At 32.6% G+C, this 20975-nt stretch overlaps 1 protein-coding gene across 3 annotated transcripts; it reads right to left on the reverse strand.

Moving 5' to 3' along the window:
• Positions 1–125: 125 nt before the first annotated feature.
• On the reverse strand, positions 126–18782 carry LOC148600700 (uncharacterized). Of its 3 annotated transcripts, XM_088554723.1 has the most exons (6): positions 18305–18782; positions 14894–15061; positions 14122–14292; positions 11559–11792; positions 4610–4864; positions 126–1936 (listed from the first exon to the last, which is right to left on the reverse strand). In XM_088554723.1, exons 1-6 carry the CDS (start codon positions 18465–18467, stop codon positions 1758–1760), a joined length of 1170 nt encoding a protein of 389 aa, XP_088410849.1. In that variant the 5' UTR covers positions 18468–18782; the 3' UTR covers positions 126–1757. The 3 variants fall into 3 exon arrangements, with proteins under 3 accessions (XP_088410849.1, XP_088410850.1, XP_088410851.1); XM_088554724.1 differs by lacking the exon at positions 14894–15061 and having other exon boundaries at positions 18305–18764; XM_088554725.1 differs by lacking the exon at positions 11559–11792 and having other exon boundaries at positions 18305–18764.
• Positions 18783–20975: the final 2193 nt, after the last annotated feature.

Consider the following 20975-nt stretch of genomic DNA (forward strand, 5'->3'; position numbering starts at 1 on the left):
CCCTGTTGTCATGTTCTGACCATGTATTGGGATTTTGAAGCATTTGAATTGTCCCATTAATAACGGTGTGTTTTGCCGGTATTCGTCTAGCGAAAAGTTCATGACATGAAATAACACGTTTGAAATTTTTGAATTTATTAACAAAATCTTTGAAAATATCAGATATATTATAATATTGAGTGTTAATACGTATCCTTTTAATGAACGGGTGGATAATAAATTGCATCGATGTAATGCTGAAATTGCAAAATTTATACTTTACAAAAGTTACATTCCTGAAATCGCGAATTTAAATGTTAAAAACATCAATGATAACGTTTCTGATTTAAAACAAAAAAGATAACATAAACTTTGAAACTGAGTATCATCACTTTAAATTCGTCAGTACATTTAGTAACAACAGCAACAATTTAATGCCATTCCATAAAAAAATCATGATTCTTTATATATAGTTTGGTGTTTTCTGTGATTGTTTCTAGCTTTTCCTTGCAGAAATTTAAAGTTGTCTTATTTTATTTATTTATTTTTTTTTTGAGATATTTTTATTTAACTCTTGAAATCATTGATATGTTTAAATCATATTCAATTTCACCAAAGCCTATCAAGCTTTCATAAGAATCAGACAAAGTATGAATATGTCCCCGGACACAGTAAAAATGAAAACAAAAGGAAATTAACGTTTGAACGTTTTAAGAAATCTGAATAAAATATTCAAACAGTAATACAAGAGTCAAATTTATAAACAACACTGCAAATCATGACAGTAATTACTCTTAATTATAAATAGTAGAGTTTTCTGTATCTGTCTGATTTGAATAGGAATTCCAATAGGAATGGTCCAATATTTTTATATGCGTCATATCACCAAAGTACAGAAATAGTTTTGATACTATTGATACTATTTTATTGTCGTGTGATATGATTTTTCATAATTGAATAACCAAATGTAGTTGTTGCACATTCCCGTAATGCAAATTTAAACCATATCTGTCCGATCTCTTGAATTGTCTATGTTGTTATTTTTTTCTGTAATATCTATATAATGTATAATGTTTGTATAACGTTCAATTAGGGAACAGAACACATATATTGTTCTAATAATGCCATCTCGTGTTCACACGTGAAATAGAGGTTTATTTTACAAAAACTGCGTTCACGTTAAGTAGTCATATTTTGCAAAGTGAAAGTCCTTGTAAGAAACAGGCAAAATCAGAAAAATCAGAACCTGCATTTCAAAAACAAACCAATCTTACAATATATTTTCAATCAATGGTGATTTTTTTCTATTGAAAGCATCCCTATTTGGTCTCACCACTAAATTTGTTCAAAAAGAATTTAAATATAATTATAGAAAATGAGACCTTTGACAAAGTAATATTCCAGTGATTGTATCGATTGTTAGTGCATTGCAATGAAATAATAACTCAATTTACCAAAACGATATGGCAAATTTTGTCGTTGTGGTTAGTCATATACAACATGTAGTAACATCATATTTTCACAATGGTGGTTTTTTTTCCCGCCATATTTCACCTGCTCGGTGATTCTTGCAGACACTTCAACCAATGAAACTTACAATATCTTCTAAATCCTTTTATTATATATAATTTAAAAGAAAATATAAATATTAATAAAAACAAAACAAAAAAAAAAACAGTAGATATCATCTTTCGCTCGAAACTGAAATGAATGAATTGAGGTACATATATACTTTCAAGAGAAATATCCAATTAGCTTAACTAAATCTTACAGATGAATCAAGGTTTCAAATTAGTTCCTGTGGCGATACACACGTTGTGATCAGATAAAAAGGATGTACTACAATCCTGAACTGCACCTGACTGACAAAGGTTTGAACATGTTTCACTAGACACGCCCTTCAATTCACGAATATCTGGTCCGATGTAAGGTTCACTATACACAAAATTATTGTCAACTGAAAAAAAAAATGGCAAAGGTTAAAGGTTTTGTTGAAAATTAAACAGAACACTGTTTTGGTCTTGAGCTTGTTATAAACCTCTTAATTCTGCGCACTGATGTAAAGTCATATGCAAGTGCATGTATGTATAATGTCCTCATATTGTTAAGTTTTATATTATTACTGTTAATCTCATGAATTTCCCTTAAGTCTGTGGTGTTTTGACAATCATTTGATTGCATCTGGTTCAATGTCATAATAGTTAAAACCACTGTAGGGAGGAACACATGACAATAAACTCATTTAAAATTTCTTTAATCATATTTAACCAATATGCGATTATCAAAAAATCTTCTTTTTTACATTCGGACAAAACATAATTTCCCGAAAAACCAGACGTAGAAGATTAAAATGAGTTTTTTTTCCACAGCGCAAAGACAAACAAATAAACGAATATCCAGACCTTTCGATTCCTATAAATCCATTCAACAAATTGTTCAAGGCATGTGTTTCGCAAGTACTAGAAATAATGGTTAATCATTGGCGATAATTAATTATGTACAATTATGTGTCTTAACTTGGGGCTAAGCTTTTATGTATTTTTGTCGTTTTTGCTACGTACAGACACTGATGATATTTACAGTTATTACTATAAGGCAGGACCATCATTGTTTGAAACTAAGGTCTGTCCAATGAAGATCAATTCACGGAAAAATCACAAAATTTCAAAATATACATAAACGGAAATGGGAGGAAGCCTTTAACGTGTAAGTTCGCGAATTTTATAAATAAGGTTTTATCAATTCATATATACATCACTAGTATTCATACAGGTTTATTTTACTGTAAAACAAACCATACTGGAGAAATTTTCCTTCTCAAGGTTTCAGTCATTTTTATGGTTGTGATATCACAATCACAAACCGGAAGTTCTTATATCTAAAGATCAATAAATACGTTTAACAAAGTGGGACCAATGTGGTCGGAAATATGAAAAGTCGTAAGAAATGTAGCTAGAGCACAATTTCGCACAGTAAGACATGGGCCTGTAACTGCAGGTAATTGAAAAAAAAATGTAATAATAAAACTGCTGTTTATGACAAAAATTTTGCACGTTTACAAAAAACATTTTCTGCAAATAGCATGACTTAAACACGGGCTTAGTATTACCATGCGTCCAGTTTTTCAACCGACAGAATCATCGTGAAATTAATTGACATCTGCACCGTGACGCATTTGATTATATTGTTTTTGTAGATTCTCAGCCCCAAACAGTCTACCGTTAGTCGATTAAAGTCCTGGCCCGAAGTGTAACGCAACGTGGAGATACCTTAATTATCAATCAAACAATTAGCCACAAATCGTTCTATAAATGACTCCTCATCAACTTTGACTCTGAATGATATTTTTCTTCAGATCTCTACTAAGTAACGTGTTGACACAGTATGTTTCTTGTATCGCACGATATTATTGAATATTGGAGTTCGTTTGACATGTTTTAAACTTGTGAAAGTCAAATAAAGACTTTGCGCATGGTTATTTTCAAATATGTTTTACGGGGTCATATGTAATAAAGAATAATTGAATGTTAAAACTATTCAAATGATATAAAAAGAAAGCGCGAATACATAAAAAAGAAAACAAACTTGTTTTTCTTTTTCTTTCAGAAGTTATTATTTCTGACATTAAATTCACGTATTTGCATCATTTCGAAAAGTTGTTTAACAAATGTTCAAGTTTATTTGTGTTTTAGGTTGGCCATCAGTTTAATTATTTAATGTTATATTTTGGTAGTAAATCGAAATATATAAGATGTGAATGGCGCGCTGGACCACCTGTGTAATTGCACGGTGACAATATACAGGAAGTGGCAGACACGTCAGTGTAATATAAATCATATAACTGGGTACATGGGTTTATTGTAACACCATAGGTTTTCGAAATTCTTTATTACATGCATCAGTAAGAAAAAAAATCACATGACAAGTTTTCAGACAACAGAAAATCGTGCAAATATCTAAGGTTAATTAAGACTTACGGATAAGAAAAAAGTTCAAATAGACTAAGACAATTTGTTACGAAAAAAATGCTTAAATGTGCAAATAGTTTTATTTAGAAATTCATAGATGTGAATATAATGAGACATTGATTTTTTTGTTAGAGGTTTAAATTCTATCTTTGTTTTCTTCATCATATCCTCACCATAGAATCTTAGATTTTATCATGCATTGTTATTTTCAGTCGGCGTAAAAGATATCAGAAGAGCCCAATAAATGGCAGTTGCAATTAAAGGTCTTGGTAGGATACTTCAATATTAAAAGTGTGGTAATCAGACATATCGCCTTTTAACGTAAAAGTCACGTGACTCCACAAGATCGAAAAAATGCATCTTTAATAAGCATTTTTTGTTAACAGTAACCATTTCTCGCAGAAATGAATGAGTTTTCCTTAAAAAACTTAAGTCAGTTCTACACATACTCATATTTTGAAAACAATCGCGCACGTACACTTTAATAAACCAAAATAGCCACTAGTACATTAAGGATAGGTTAGATACAAAGGTATATCTCAACAATTTTGATGTGGCATGTCAGGTAAAGTTTTAAATGGTAAAAAGTACAAATTAAATCTTTAAAGAGATTAACGATGGCATTATCGAGCGCATGCATTGGTTTAAGATAACATATTTACTTTTCAGATGCTGTGATTTATCCGTGGCATACACCTCCACCTCGCAAAGTGTGAGAAAATCAAAGCCTCTTAAACGAACTCGTAGAAATTGTCCATATGTACCATGTGCACATGATGTATTGAGCCCTTGGTTTGACACTTTATCAGCTTGGTAGTGACATCTTGCTAAAGTGCCTTGCTGAAAATTGTAGAGTGTTGTCTCCTTTTTTGGTATTGGCATAAAAGCATCAATATCGAAATTACTCAAACGTTCAGCTGCAAAATGGATCGATCAACAGTTAAGTATTGAGTTAAGCAAAGTAAGATGAAATACTTTTGGACTAATGTTTCAACCATTAAATACTTCGATCATTTTATGATATCATGGATCATACTCGATTTTACTAATTCTATAATGAGTTATAATGTGTCTTTCAGAACGAATTTAAAAATAGAAACATCTTCAAAATGGACGGCACCTTCGATTATTAAATTAAAACAGCCGGACTGAGGTTCCATCTTTTGTTGTTCTTTTTGAGATAATCGGGTAACAAACTTAACGAACTGACGTAATGTGAATGGTAACAAAAATACATTCCAGTTATCTTTCTTTTCATCGAAATGTCCAGAAGTAGACAAGCTCTAGATCTGGATACAGGTCTCAGTATCGTATTAATTTTCCCATAGACTTCTATAGTGAAGTGCATATTTTTAGGATTTTTTAAAAAATATGTTAATTGATTCAATAAAACTTTCACTTATGTAGCATTTCTAAGGACATGTGAAAAAATAATTTCCCGCAAAGAAAATAGGGTGAGTCCACGAAGATCGGACAGAAAAGTAGTCTCGAACTATAAATAGCCATTTTCCCTACTTTCACTTTCGTTTTGCACTCACCAAACCAACCTTTTCAGTGGAACATTTTTATGATATTATGTTAGATTTTCTTTTAAAAAAGTTCTTCATCTTACAGCGTGATGTTTGCTCTATTTTATAAGTCATTGTTCATATCTTTTGACAAAATATTAGTTTGTAGAGAGGCAAAAAGAAAATGCACTATATTTTTATAGCATCCATGTTTTGACGTACACCCACTCAGGGATATGCAATACGATACTGGTACCTATTAGTAATAAACATTTCAATATAATCCTAAAAGTTGTTGTTTTTCTGCTAGAGCATTCATTTTCATACTGAAAATTCAGAATATCATTGCCCTGCTACAAACATGAGTTTTCTATTACAATTCTTATATAGGTACCCTCTTCCAGGCATAAGACTAATATCTCAATGTTAGCCAGAAAATATTACTTTTGATAAAAAGCTGCTGCATTAATCAAACTAAGCAACTTTGTGGTTTATTCTGACATGGTAGATACATGAGCTGTACTATGAGTTCCAAATCATTATTTAATCCCCACTTGTGAGTTCCATATATGGAAATATTGATATCCGAACCTCCTTTTTTGTCTTTAACTCAAGGGAGCCTCTTGTTTAAAGTAAAGTATAATGACCGGTACAACCAACTGTTTTAAACTATAGATATGGTCATTTCAATTATAATGAATCCAGAAAAAATTATACCAATATCATAGTTTTAAAAAAATATAGCTTTTCATATGCAGAAAATACAGATTTTAAGCCATTTTTGTACCCCAGGCAGATACAAATGGACCTAAATATGACAGGAAAAGGACATTTTCTTTAAAACAGATAGCTATGATGCAAGAAATATAGTTTACTGGTATGAATATTATAATAACAATTGTCTGCTTTAGATACTTTTTGAAAAGATTTAGTTTTTATATGAAAAAATACAATTATTTTTCTTGCCGCATTAGAATCTGTCCATTTGAACCACTAAAAAAAGTCCACTAAAAAATTGGCTGATGACTTTTGTGACATTTCTGTGTTTAAATCAACCACACAGTTATATGGCAACTCATTTTAGCTATTTATTTGAAAGAAAAACAAAAAATTAAAAAAATATTCATTTTTTCATATATAAGAGGCAATGTATGGAAAATGACTATTTTCAAGTCCTAACCACATACTTAAAATGTGTTGTAACTTGAAAACTATCCTTTATGCAGGAGTATTACTTGCTTTAGGTTACCTGAATATAGATATGCTCATCATAAATAGTCAAGATAATAATTTTATTGAACTGATATCCTACAAATTCATGAAAACAAAATGCATTTCCAAATTTGGTAAAGATTAACCATAAATGCAAAAAACCAGAGCTACCATAAAAAATCAGGTTCAAAAGTTGGCTAATTCACCTTAAAAGTGTTACCTGCATTGGGGTACTACTTTTTCAGCTGGTAAAGACCACTTGCTGAATATCCAACTTTACTTGAAAAACTGGCTTACTAGGTCTCAGTATCGTATTAATTTTCCCATAGACTTCTATAGTGAAGTGCATATTTTTAGGATTTTTTAAAAAATATGTTAATTGATTCAATAAAACTTTCACTTATGTAGCATTTCTAAGGACATGTGAAAAAATAATTTCCCGCAAAGAAAATAGGGTGAGTCCACGAAGATCGGACAGAAAAGTAGTCTCGAACTATAAATAGCCATTTTCCCTACTTTCACTTTCGTTTTGCACTCACCAAACCAACCTTTTCAGTGGAACATTTTTATGATATTATGTTAGATTTTCTTTTAAAAAAGTTCTTCATCTTACAGTGTGATGTTTGCTCTATTTTATAAGTCATTGTTCATATCTTTTGACAAAATATTAGTTTGTAGAGAGGCAAAAAGAAAATGCACTATATTTTTATAGCATCCATGTTTTGACGTACACCCACTCAGGGATATGCAATACGATACTGGTACCTACAAACTTTCTTGACGCTACAAGTCCCAAATTTACATTCGATTTATTCCCCGTTCGTTACTTTCTTCAAATACGTTACGAAGTAGACTGCACATTGCATTAATTCCGAGCACAATGCAAAACATATGACTGATATGTCATTTACAAATTTAAGAAATTCAGACGATACGGATGATAGACAAATACAAGTATATGTAATTATTACGATAAAGCATCATGAAAAAATAACGACGCTTATTAACAAACTATTTATAATTAAGTCGGAAAATAAAATGATAGGTGTAGAAATAGCATGATGTGTGTGTGTGTGTCCAAACCGAAATCTGAGATTGTGGATACACACCTGGTACAGCAAATTATTTAGGTTAGGATTGAAAATTTGTATAACCATTTCTTGAATATTTCCAATATTTGGGACAGAGATAGTTAGGTCCATTTTACAGGTATTTCTAATATATCAAATTCTATATGTTATTTACGTCAATAAACAAACCAAATAAACAACTTTACTGTTAACTAAATGTGGTAGCCTACTCTTTTATTATTTGTAATGTGAATTGTGTATTGGTTAAATTGTATAAGTATAATATGTTTGTATTTAGTTTGTCTTCATGAAATAAAGATAGTGTTATATGTATTGAATTTGACAAGTATTCATTTTTATTTGACGAGTTACGACAGTTGACAGAATACATTTTATTCAGTTCTGTTGATATTGGTTTCACTGTTACATTCTGTAGTATTTTTCATGGTCGATTTGTCGCACATTTCTTCTATTTCTATTGGCTCTCGGGTCTTTGGCGGTAAATTCTTATTATTCATTCTCTAACACGCTATCTTATCCTGGCCTTCAAACTGTGAACACTGAGATATTTCACGCTGAAACTAATTCATTTGGTGGATAACTATTTTAAAATTCAGGTTAATTGCTTTTGTTTTCTTTGTTAACTTTCCGCTAATAATCTGCATAGTAATCGTTTTATCCAGTGTGAGTAGGTGTGCGTTTTTGTGCCGCATGATGAATGAAATATGTGTGTTGAATGAATGTGGTTAAAAATGTTAAAACTACCCTAGTATAAGATATATTCGTCTGAAACTTAGCTTTCAGCTAAAACATACTATTTTTGCATAACTGGGGTATATGCAGCTTTAAATAGGCTATAAATAAGTTGGCTATAAATAAGATGATAAAATGAACATGAAATGATGATGAAATGAAAAAAGGAATGGGACACAAGGACGATGGGGTCGACAAATTTTGATTGCCACTGGAAATAGGGAGAGGTGGGTATGGTCGGGCAATTTAGCCTCCTGTGGCGGAGCCCTATGGTTCCTACTCCGGGAGAATACCACAGTAGGGTTCTTAACGTGCGAGGAACGTGGCATCTTTCACAACACGGTGCACCTCTATGGTTTGCGGTCAGGTTTTCCGTATTATAGCCTGACAACCCCAGCATGTAACACGCCAGGGGTACCCCATTCCACCACCTGGGGCACACATCCCAGTTGCTCTGTGGGCAGAGCCCCCTAGCACCCGGCTATGGTTCTGAGCACTATTTAATCGCCTTTTACGACAAGCTTAGCGCTGCTGCAGGACTATTCTTTTAACACCGGACCTGCACGGGGATAACATTTGTGTAATTTTGGTCAATGAGATTTTTAACTGTATGAGTACAAGTCAATTGTTACGGTAATTTAAAGGTCGCTTAGTTACAACCAATTATCTTGTTATACAGGCATAATTAGCCAAATGTGAGGTATCCTAAGACGAATTTAGCCTTTTGCACCTTGATGCTAGGTAAGCTAGGTTGCTATGGTTTTAGCTACTTTTTTTTTTATTTTATTTTATTTACTTTTTTTTGTTTTGCTATAATATTGACCCTTGTCTAATATTGTATGTAGTATATCTTTTGGTTTAGTATGTTACTGATATTGCGGAGTGTTGCATTTCTATCGTGATTGTAAGTGAAGTAGCTTCCAATCAGTATTTGTTGTTTTAATAATATTTCCTACATGTAGACAATGTACAAGTTACGAATTGTCTAAAACATATAGAACATGTATCATACACACTTTCTTTTTATTTGAGCTTATTAGGATCACGTCATTATACGAAACACAATTTGTATACATAGTTATTAATGAAATGTAAATATTTGACATATGGTTACCAGATATCTTATGATTGTACTTATTTTTATAGGACTTTTTCCCCGGAAAAATATTGTGAATGATCCTGCTATAAATTGCAGTCTTACGAATAAAAGCTCTGAACCATATGTGTTTGATTGATCAGCCCTCAGATGAAGCGCTGCTACATAAATATGCTGATCAATTAGGCATGTACACAAGTGATTGTACATTTGTATAAACAACGATCCCATTAAAAATAGTTGACCTCTAACTTCTTATCAATACCTGTTATATATACCAATATATACAAGTTGTCTATTTATTTTTAGACGCATAATACACTAATGTTTAGCTAAAAATGAAAAACCTGCAAGGTATAAATGTTCACCGATCACAGAAATGAAATATAAGAGGAATGCTGAAGCTATTTTTAGATATTTCATGCAAGTCCTAGCAGATCAAAATATATACAAAACAGGGGGCAGTGCATCCGATCAAGAAACTTATATAGAGAAAGGGGTTCCAAGCTTATATTTGCCACACCCTTTTTTGTCCGAACGTTGTACAGAAAGGTAGCATATAGCCCCCGAAACATCTCCATGTATCCCTCACTGTAAAGTGTGTTTTTAGTACGGTTACCGCCTCGTGATATCTAAAACCCGGAAATGGATAACAAATAAAATGAATCTTTGTTTGGATGATAGAATAGGAATTTCGATAATGCGTATCTAAGGAATGGTGTTAACTTGTGGTGACATGGCTTTTTGTAATAATCAATCTCATGGGCTTTTTCTGCCATGTGCAATGATGATAGAGCTTCGGGTACTCCAAGTCGTAAAAATTCAAACGATCGATATAAATTGATTCAGCACTTGAATACTTCTTAGTATTTAGTTTTTTCTTAGTTTTGCGTGATCTCTGAGATACAGACCAATTTTGCACTGTCTCCTGTCGATGAAAATGAATGTAGTAAGTTTAGGCTACGACTAGAAATTACGTAAATATAATATGTTTTATCTAATTTTTAACCTATATAACTGTAAAAACCATAGAGGATATACCCATTACTTCCGTCTATATACTGGATTCCTTAACTCCAACGTTTCATAGCTGGATCTGCAAAATGTATCACCAAACCTCTTTCAAAATATTTAACATCTATACAACTGTCAAAGAGGGTCTGCAGTCCTACCACAACACTTGTTACTCCCGAAGTGGTATTAATTTCTATGTGGATTCTGAAAAATTCGAAAGATCTTTTGGAGACAATCAGTTCAAGACTATTATCTGAATATAAAAGCATTAAAACCTATGATTTTTCAACACTGTATAATTCTATTCCCCATACTCAGTTAAAATCCCGACTTAAAAACATTATACATTGTTGTTTTTCCAAAAAAAGATGGTACCTCTAGATACAAATATATTGTTCTTGGTATAGATTCCTCATACTTTGTGAGAAATAATTCCAAACCATCTTCCAAATATACAGTGGAAGATGTTTACAAAATGCTGGAATTTGTAATCGCAGACTTTTTGTATTGCGCTAGAACTCTAACAAATAGGCTTCTGGAACAGAAATAATTGTATGAAAGTTGTAGTACAGAACGACATGAATTAAATGGCAAATTTGTTAAAGAAACTTATGAGTAACTTAAAAGATAATTAAAAAAAACTGCAAACAGGTTGAGGTGAATTCGAGGTGTTTTCCATGTCTTTTTTTTTGTCCCCGGATAACATGCTTCTTGATTTCCCCTAGAGATTCCTCCTAAACAGATATATTAAATATGTTAGTGCGATGCTCTTTTGTAGGCTATGCCTAACACATATATGTTTGTTATTAGGCATTCTTACTAGTACTGTTACAGAAAACAGGCTACAACTTGAAATTATTAATTGTCCTTTTTTACATGAATATATCGTTAATAATCATACACTGTGTGGTCAGGACAACTATATATGCAATGAAATACATTAAAACATCATACTTACTACAACAGTCCGTCCGACCGTATAACACGACTCTTTGTATTTCAAATACGTCTCCAAGGTCAACAGCCCACCATGCACGCAATGTTTTCCGAGTGTGTGTGCATAAATCATGATCATATTGTATAGTTTTTCCGTCAACTGCGTTGGAAGAATACATGACAGATAGGTCACCCTCCCTGATGTACAGTGACGATTGACGTGTCTTTTTGTGTAAAGCTATGTTCTTGTTCGTAGCTACAAAAGATAATGCGTAACGAAATTTGTCGTTTTTTTTTGTTTTTTTTATCTATTTCAACGTCACCATTTGTTAGATATAGCAGTCTCAATCATGAACAAAACACCACGTGACAATTCCATTTTCTCTTCGTTTAAGACCGATAATTATCTGAATATATACATGTACCAATGTTATCTGACGTAGTAATGAGTTTCAGAACCGTGATTACAAACGGAAACGAAACGAAAATAAAACAGTATGTAGCGTCCACACAGATAAATCTGTCTTCAAATAAGATTTTTAGAATATTTAGAATATTGAATGTAAAACAAAATGTTTGCACCAGTTGTGTTCTATAAGTTATCTGCAAAAAGTTTTTTTTAGCGAAATTGTGATCTAGATATGTTTTACTTTTCCTGATAAAGGTACATGTAGTGGTAATTGTAAAAAAAAAGCTGTTACAATTATAAACAATAACAAATCCGAATCTTTATGAATGAGAAATCAAGGGAACCAAGGTTATAGCGGTAATCAAAAGAATGTAATCCAGGGACAAAGACCAGACATGGAAAACATACACAACAAAGAACATAAAGTAACTAAAACATACATACAAAGTAACAAAAGCAAATGAGCAACTCGGACTCCACTAAAAACTGGGAGCACGGACTAGGTGCACCGGTAGGGTAAGCATAATATTAGTACAATACGAATCTTCAGCTTAACAATGTGGAATTTCCATACAACTACAACTGATACCATAAACAACCCCTGTCGAATTTCCATACACCCACAACTGATACCCTAAACAACCCCTGTCGAATTTCCATACACCCACAACTGATACCCTAAACAACCCCTGTCGCATTTCTATACATCTACAACTGATACCCTAAACTAACAACCCCTGTCGAATTTCAATACACCCACAACTGATACCCTAAACAACCCCTGTCGAATTTCCATACACCCACAACTGATACCCTAAACAACCCTTGTCGAATTTCCATACACCCACAACTGATACCATCAACAACCACTGTCGAATTTCCATACACCCACAGCTGATACCCCAAACAACCCCTGTCGAATTTCCATACACCTAAAACTGATACCCTAACAACCCCTGTCGAATTTTCATACACCCACAACCCTAAACTAACAACCCCTGTCGAATTTCCATACACCCACAACTGATACCATCAACAACCACTGTCGAATTTCCATACACCCACAACTGATATCCTAAACAACCCCTGTCGAATTTCCATACACCCAAAACTGATACCCTAACAACCCCTGTCGAATTTCCATACACCCACAACCCTAAACTAACAACCCCTGTCGAATTTCCATACACCCACAACTGATACCATCAACAACCACTGTCGAATTTCCATACACCCACAACTGATACCCTAACAACCCCTGTCGAATTTCCATACACCCACAACCCAAAACTAACAACCCCTGTCGAATTTCCATACACCCACAACTGATACCCTAACAACCCCTGTCGAATTTCCATACACCCATAACCCTAAACTAACAACCCCTGTTGAATTTCCATACACCCACAACTGATACCATAACAACGCCTGTCGAATTTCCATACACCCACAACTGATACCATAAACAACCCCTGTCGAATTTTCATACACCCACAACTGATACCCTAAACATCCCCTGTCGAATTTCCATACACCCACAACTGATACCCTAACAACCCTTGTCGAATTTCCATACACCCATAACCCTAAACTAACACCCCCTGTTGAATTTCCATACACCCACAACTGATACCCTAACAACCCCTGTCGAATTTCCATACACCCACAACCCAAAACTAACAACCCCTGTCTAATTTCCATACACCCACAACTGATACCCTAACAACCCCTGTCGAATTTCCATACACCCATAACCCTAAACTAACAACCCCTGTTGAATTTCCATACACCCACAACTGATACCCTAACAACGCCTGTCGAATTTCCATACACCCACAACTGATACCATAAACAACCCCTGTCGAATTTCCATACACCCACAACCCTAAACTAACAACCCTTGTCGAATTTCCATACACCCACAACTGATACCCTTCACTAACAATCCCTGTCGAATTTCCATACACCCACAACTGATACCCTAAACAACCCCTGTCTCGTTCAATTATATACTCTTTGTAAATATATATCTGTTGTTTGAGTGGTCAATTATGCTTACGTATCTGGTCTATATTTTCTTTGCTTGATGTCTTTCCCTAAAGTCGCATGACATTTGTCCATTAAATCGTTAGAAACGACGTAAACATCGTCAATGCTAGGTAGATAACAATATTACCTTGACACGCTTCATACAAACACGTTCCTAATCCATAACTTTTCCCAATACAATATTTGCCACCGTTTATTGGTGCCGGTCTGTCACATCTCCGGACAATAGGAATCACTCCTTTCCCGCATTTCGCATTACAAGATCCAAATTTTTCCCATGAACTCCATCCACCATCAACTGAAAAAAATTGTTGTTCTTCCAATATGATGTCAATCTTTGAGACATATTTAAACTTTAACACGCGCCTCCGAAATTACACATCAGATGAAATACCTTTAAATATTGCTTAAATAGAAACCTTCCGAAAGATAATAGTTTTCATCGATCACACAATAGCCACAGCTGTCTATAAAGTATTCAAAACGCTTTTCTGTTACAAAATGTATCAATGACGTCATAAATCTGAAACTTTATTTGCACTACAGCAAACTTGGAATTTCTTGAATAATTGTATAGAATAATGTGTTTTCAAAATATTACTTTAACCGTTCATTTGACACAATCAAGAAGTGGCCATTGGTACAGCTAGCTGCAAGGTAGATTATACATAATACGATTAAATATATACATTTTTGCAGTGTTCCTCCAAGCTGACTTAGAGTGAACATACTTTAAGACTTTGACGAGTAGTTGTAAGTCACGGAACTTGATTCGTTTTGTTTACAAAATAGGGAATGCTAGAGCTATTTTCTCAGTATACAAATTCGTAACTACTAGCTTAAAAGAGAACAAAAGTCTAACTACTATCTAAAAGTTTAAAATAAAAAAAAGAAGTCACCTGGGCCGTTCCTCTGAGAACTACAGGGATTTTGATCAGTTATGTTAGATGTTGTACGACATAAATCATCTACAGTTTGACGGTTCTGTTTTATCCCAATCTGTGTATTATTCCCACAGCGACTTGAACATGATTCCCAGTCTATGCAGTTAGAGCAGTGTGTTCGTCCTGTTGTGCATTTGTATAATTTTTGTAGTTAAAAAATAATAATAATAATGAAAAAAATTGTTTGTTTGCTGAAACTGCAAAATATTTTTTTCTCTTAAATATTAATACATTGTTTTTTATATATATTGAATCAAGATCCTGTATGTACAAATATGTATCTAGATATTGCAGTTTAAAATAATTTTTAAAATAATAACGTTGCTGAGTTTTCTCAAATCCTTAGTTACGGTGGATAAACATAAAAAGATATGTTATGTTTTAAGTTATATTGGTTTTTCATGGTTTTTCTTGGGATATATATTCTTTAAATAGCAGAAAAAAAACAGCGGAATCAGTTTGGTACAAGGAAACATCCGCCCTGGCTAATGAAAGTAAGAATATTCGTTTTGTGTTTAACAAATTTTGTCAGACAAATGTAAACATGGATATAACATATGGTGTAATAGTCGTCTTTGTTCATTGATTATTGTGATCACGTGATGCAAAGGATATTCCACGTACATGAAACCTTGTTTCTATTTTTAAATATATTGACGCTATGTTTATTTTTATATGTACATTGACGCTATACTTATAAATTTAGATCCGGATATAAACCGTTCTGTTCCGCTATTACTCTCAGCCAATCATGCCGGAAGTACCGCAGGCGAAGCAGAACACTCAAGTCTATATCCAAAATATATAATCTACATATGTAATATATACATTAAGGACTTTCATTCAGTCTATACGTTATATATGAACCTGTTTGATTATATTAACCTCGAACTTTGTCCTCGGGAAACATAAACTGAACAGGTCCATACAAAGGTATTGACTTCGTTAAAAGTCAATAATTGAAAAATAATTTTCTTGAATTTTAGTTTACTGTTTAAGTGTTTTCTATTAATATCCCTGAATAAAACATTTTGTTCAATTCAAAAAAATATTTCACACGTGTTTTTCAAGTATAAATAGTAAAACAAAGTTTTTTTCCGTTATTGGAAGTTGATACACAACTTTTATGTGATGCAGATCATATTGCTTTAGTATGCATGATACAATACTTGAATATAAAACATCTGATGATAAAAATGAAGCTTTAAATGTTGAGCTGCCATGTAATGATAAATTGTATTTCTTTTTAAATTCTTAAGATGAAAATACGTAGCATTTCAATATTTCTTACCGTATTGTAAATTTAAAGCAATAATATGAAAAATATTGAGAAAGATATTCTATGTGTAGCAAATGAGTTTCATAGGTGTCCATCAGATGAGGTGACGGACAAATTATCCGAAAAAAGGAATAAGCAGATAAAATTGCGAGAGAAGATAAGTGAAGGTGTTCTACTTAAATCGAAGGTTAACTGGTATGAGAATGGAGGAAAATGCTTCAAGTTCTTTGGTAGGTTTTGAAAGAGAAATTTATTATCATAAATTGTGTCTGAACTCATTGAATATACAAGGAAGAATATTTCTAATGCTACTGATATTTTGAATGAGCAAAGAATTCTAATGAGAGATTATACTCCTTTTTAAAATTAAAATGGTCTTGGTATGTCAGCTCTTCAACTGTGAGATAATAGGGAACATTTCAAAATATCCATAGAAACAAGATCGCGGATAGGCAATACGTTCATTGCAAAATTCTCGTAGAAAAAATAAACATGGAAATATTTCGATCTGGGAGGTAAGAACGAGAAATAATTGTATGAGAGTTGTAATACAGAACGACATGAATAAAATGGCAATTTTTTGAAGGAACTTATGAGTAACTGGAAAGATAATTAAAAAAACTGCAAACAGGCTGACGTGAATTCGAGTATAGTAACCCCAGGGCAGTTAAGATTAGTCTTAAAGAGGGACTGGTAGATATGTCGTCAGATGCGATGGCTAATGTTAGAGTACATAATACATTTTTAGATAAGATGTGTTGTGCAGAGAGTATTAAATATTTGTATGTTAACTTGGTCAAACATATTGTTGGTCCTATAAACAAAACAGAACATGGCAACAGTTTTCTGACAAGGAGAATCTTGAATGGAAGAGTAATTTTGTACTCTTGCAAAAATGTTGTAGATACATATATAAAAACAAAACAATATAAGCTTCTTCACAGAATTATACCTACAATCATTAAAATTTGTTATGTCAAATCAGGAACATATGGCTTTTGTACAACATGTGATGAGACCATTGAACACGTATTTTATGAATGTACATATACTAAGAAATTATAAAATGATTTGTATGATGTCTTAAAGATTTTCTATTCAGATTTAAGAGTTGACAAAATGCATGTATTAAATAGGTCTGTAAATGGATCTTTACCATTAAATCTTACATAGATTATAACAAAAATGTGTATATAGATGTAACTTTGATATGGTTGTACTTCATGTATATATATGACTTGAAAGAATAATATATATACTACATGAATTTAGATTTGTTTAATGGAAAAAAGAAAAATATTCATCTAAAAATCAAAAGATTTGGGCCCATAAATATCAGTTGTTGTAGTACTTAAAACTTTCTGATATATCTCTTTCCGTTTGTAAGATAATAGTGATATCTCTTTCCATTTGTTAGATAATAGTTATATATCTTTCCATTTGTTAGACAATAGTGATATCTCTTTCCATTTGTTAGATAATAGTGATATCTCTTTCCATTTGTTAGATAATAGTTATATATCTTTCCATTTGTTAGATAATAATGATATCTCTTTCCATGTGTTAGACAATAGTGATATCTCTTTCCATTTGTTAGATAATAGTGATATCTCTTTCCATTTGTTAGATAATAGTTATATATCTTTCCACTTGTTAGATAATAGTGATATCTCTTTCCATTTGTAAGATATTGATAGTGATATTGCGAAATGTTTTTCCTTGTGTGTCTGTTAAAAACAAATAGGAAAATGTAGAATGAAAGAGGACAGATTTGTTTCATTTCTTAAATGTATTATATTATTCCTGAAAAATGCATGGTATTCTTGTATACATTATGATTTGATTTTGGGTTATATACTACCTTCACAAAATAGTAAATATTTATACTTCTTTATTTATCCTACAAAAAAAAAACCTGTAGATCCTGGTCAGATGATGGTGTAAGGGGTATTGTATCGTGACTATTTTTGAACAAGTAAAAATGTTAAGACAATCAAAATTCATTATAACTCATTTGTCTGTGTGTAAATGAAGATTCATAAAAAAGAAACTGCTAGAAAACAACTTGCATGTCGACATGTACTCACCAGATGACAAAGACGTAAGGTACGGATGGGCAATTAATCCAATACTTAATCCTAGAACGGACGTACAGAAACATCCAATGATTACACCAACCACACATGGCTTCCATTTAAGATAATGGAGCCATTTTTCCACAGTATTGTATCTGTTGGTCAGATTCTCCATCACTTTATTAATTGAAATTGAACATGAACAAGAATGTGAGCTTCATATGTATGTATTGTCTTTTAAGTACCGATAGACATACGTGACTGGCTCAGTCGTCGTATTGAAGTAATAGGGCAAAAACGTTACTTCCTTAACACTTTACGAAAATTAACATTCGTTCAACAATGCATTTTATACGGAAAATGTGGTGGTCAAAATGGGCTTTAAAAATTATTTTGAACAAAATGACAAAATGACATTGTCTTCAAGTCCTTTATCAAAGTATCAAAGCAAAAGTTGAAATGAAAAGTTAAAAGAAGACTGGGTTGCATTTTTCTTAAATAGAATGATATTTGTAATTTAAAAACAGACAAGACGATATTAAAGTACACACTTTGACTTCTACATAAACAATCGCCTTGCACTTTACTTACCATTTAGAACAAGTAGAAAATTATGAATAATGACGCAATGTAGTCACTTGAGGTTGTTTTGCTAATTGAAATTGGAGTACCAATTGTAAAAGAAGGGGAAATCCCTTCACGTGAAGTACCCGCATAAGAGATATAATAGAATAATTGCAGATCAAATGTCTGTGGTTGTCGTCATCTGTTATCAAAATCTTCTCTCGAAAATGATAAACAGTCAATTATTACCACATTTGGTAAAAATATATTTCTTAAGTATAAACTATACAATTGTGTCAATTATGTAGATCTGGCGTAAAACATAGCTGGCTTTGTACAGACAGATGGGATCAAATTACCTTAAATTTAGATTATTTTTAAGAAGGAACTGGATTTTCTGTCTATAGATTGAAGCGCTCAACAAAAGCCTATACAAGGTTAAATATTTTTGAGACTTCGTACTTGGCCCATTGTCCTTGAAAATATAAACTGCCAATTAAATTCTATTTGTGTGTGTGTGTGTGGTTTTTTTATTTAATTTCTGAGCCAATATCATAAAACCACAATGGATAGTATATTTCAATTGATTAAAGGATGTTTTATCTGCAATACAAAAATACGAAATATGCGTAACTAAGGATAGACTTTTACTGTGATGAAAGTATTTTTTCTTGTGGGTACAATTTTTTGTAGTTACGGGAAAAATGATGTTAGTTGTAGATTCTTGAATTCTTGGGCTTGGCAAACCCATCTTACAAATATAATGGAAATTGCTTTCTTCTTGGAAACTAAATTTCGTGGTTAACCAAATCCACAAAAAAAACAACCCAAAAATTGATACCCAAATGCCCAATTAAACTTTTATAGTATGAGGTATCACTGACTCTGAGACAAATAACCTTTTGGGCTTTTTTGAAGAACCATAGAGGATCGAGAAACATTTCAGATGTAAAGGTGGTGTTCCATGCAATAACCAGGCAGTGGGTGGCACATGACTAATTTTGCTTTCATTTTTTTTCACTTATTTCATATCAAAAATGCATTCTTTCTGAAAATACGTTACATAGAAAGCAAGCATTGGACTTCTTGAAAAAAAAGCAGAAAACTTAATTTGGGCAAAATAATGTTGTATTGTTTATGAACATTAGAATAATTTCTGAGCCATCAATTGTCGGTTAAAACGAACTTTGTACTATTTGACATAGTTTTGTGGTATGCATATTATTTGGGGACAAACAATATTTCAGACTTCAAATGACAATAAAGCGAAATTCCCTTGTACAGATTCATTAGTTGTATGCAATAGATCAGATTGGGTTCAATATAACATTAAATATCCGCCTAAATTGAAATTTTATGAAAGCTTTGACCCGTTGAAGAGAACTTCAAACTAGACTTCATCTCATTTTTTACGAATCACATCACCTGCTTTGTTTTTAATATGGCTTTTCAGAACTGTTATATTTGGAGATATTTACATTAAACCAAGGGCTTTCCTCAACTATCACCTTGATAGGTATTGTTTTATGTTACATGACAAATGACATCAATCTACCATTGAAGAATGAATGTTTTGAAAAATATATAGAAAGTTATCTTTTACTTAGGGCTGAGCTGTTTGACTAACTTGCTAGCAAACAATATTAATATAAAACTGTCCTAATCACAACTCATTATGTCATTCCTGGGTACTAAAGAGTCATTTGCATGACTCTTTATAAGAATTATTTATGTGGTTCTTCAATAGAATTTAGAAAGCAAACAGTAAGACTTTGTGGTCTGAAATGATTTTATCTGTGTAATCGGAAAACCCACCAATATACGTTTGTTTGTAAGGACACTTGTCAAGTTTCTGTATCCAATAGATATATACCAGGTAGAGCAAATTTACTATCGCTTATCGAATGACGTTAGCAGACATGTTATTATCAATATTGGTAATCCAATGGGTAAAGTACCAAGCGAGGATGTTGGGTCGACACGTAAATGATCATGAACCATTTCCATATTCAGACGGTCAATAGAGTGTCTTTTCATCACAAACACTATGCTGTAAAGAGCTTTTTCTGCTGGAACGACAGCAAATACTAGATCGTTAAACGAGAGCAAGCTTTATTTT

This window comes from Perna viridis, chromosome 12 (assembly GCF_037379345.1).
Source record: "Perna viridis isolate PV_CMFRI_1.1 ecotype Kerala chromosome 12, ASM3737934v1, whole genome shotgun sequence".
Lineage (NCBI taxonomy): Eukaryota > Metazoa > Mollusca > Bivalvia > Mytilida > Mytilidae > Perna > Perna viridis.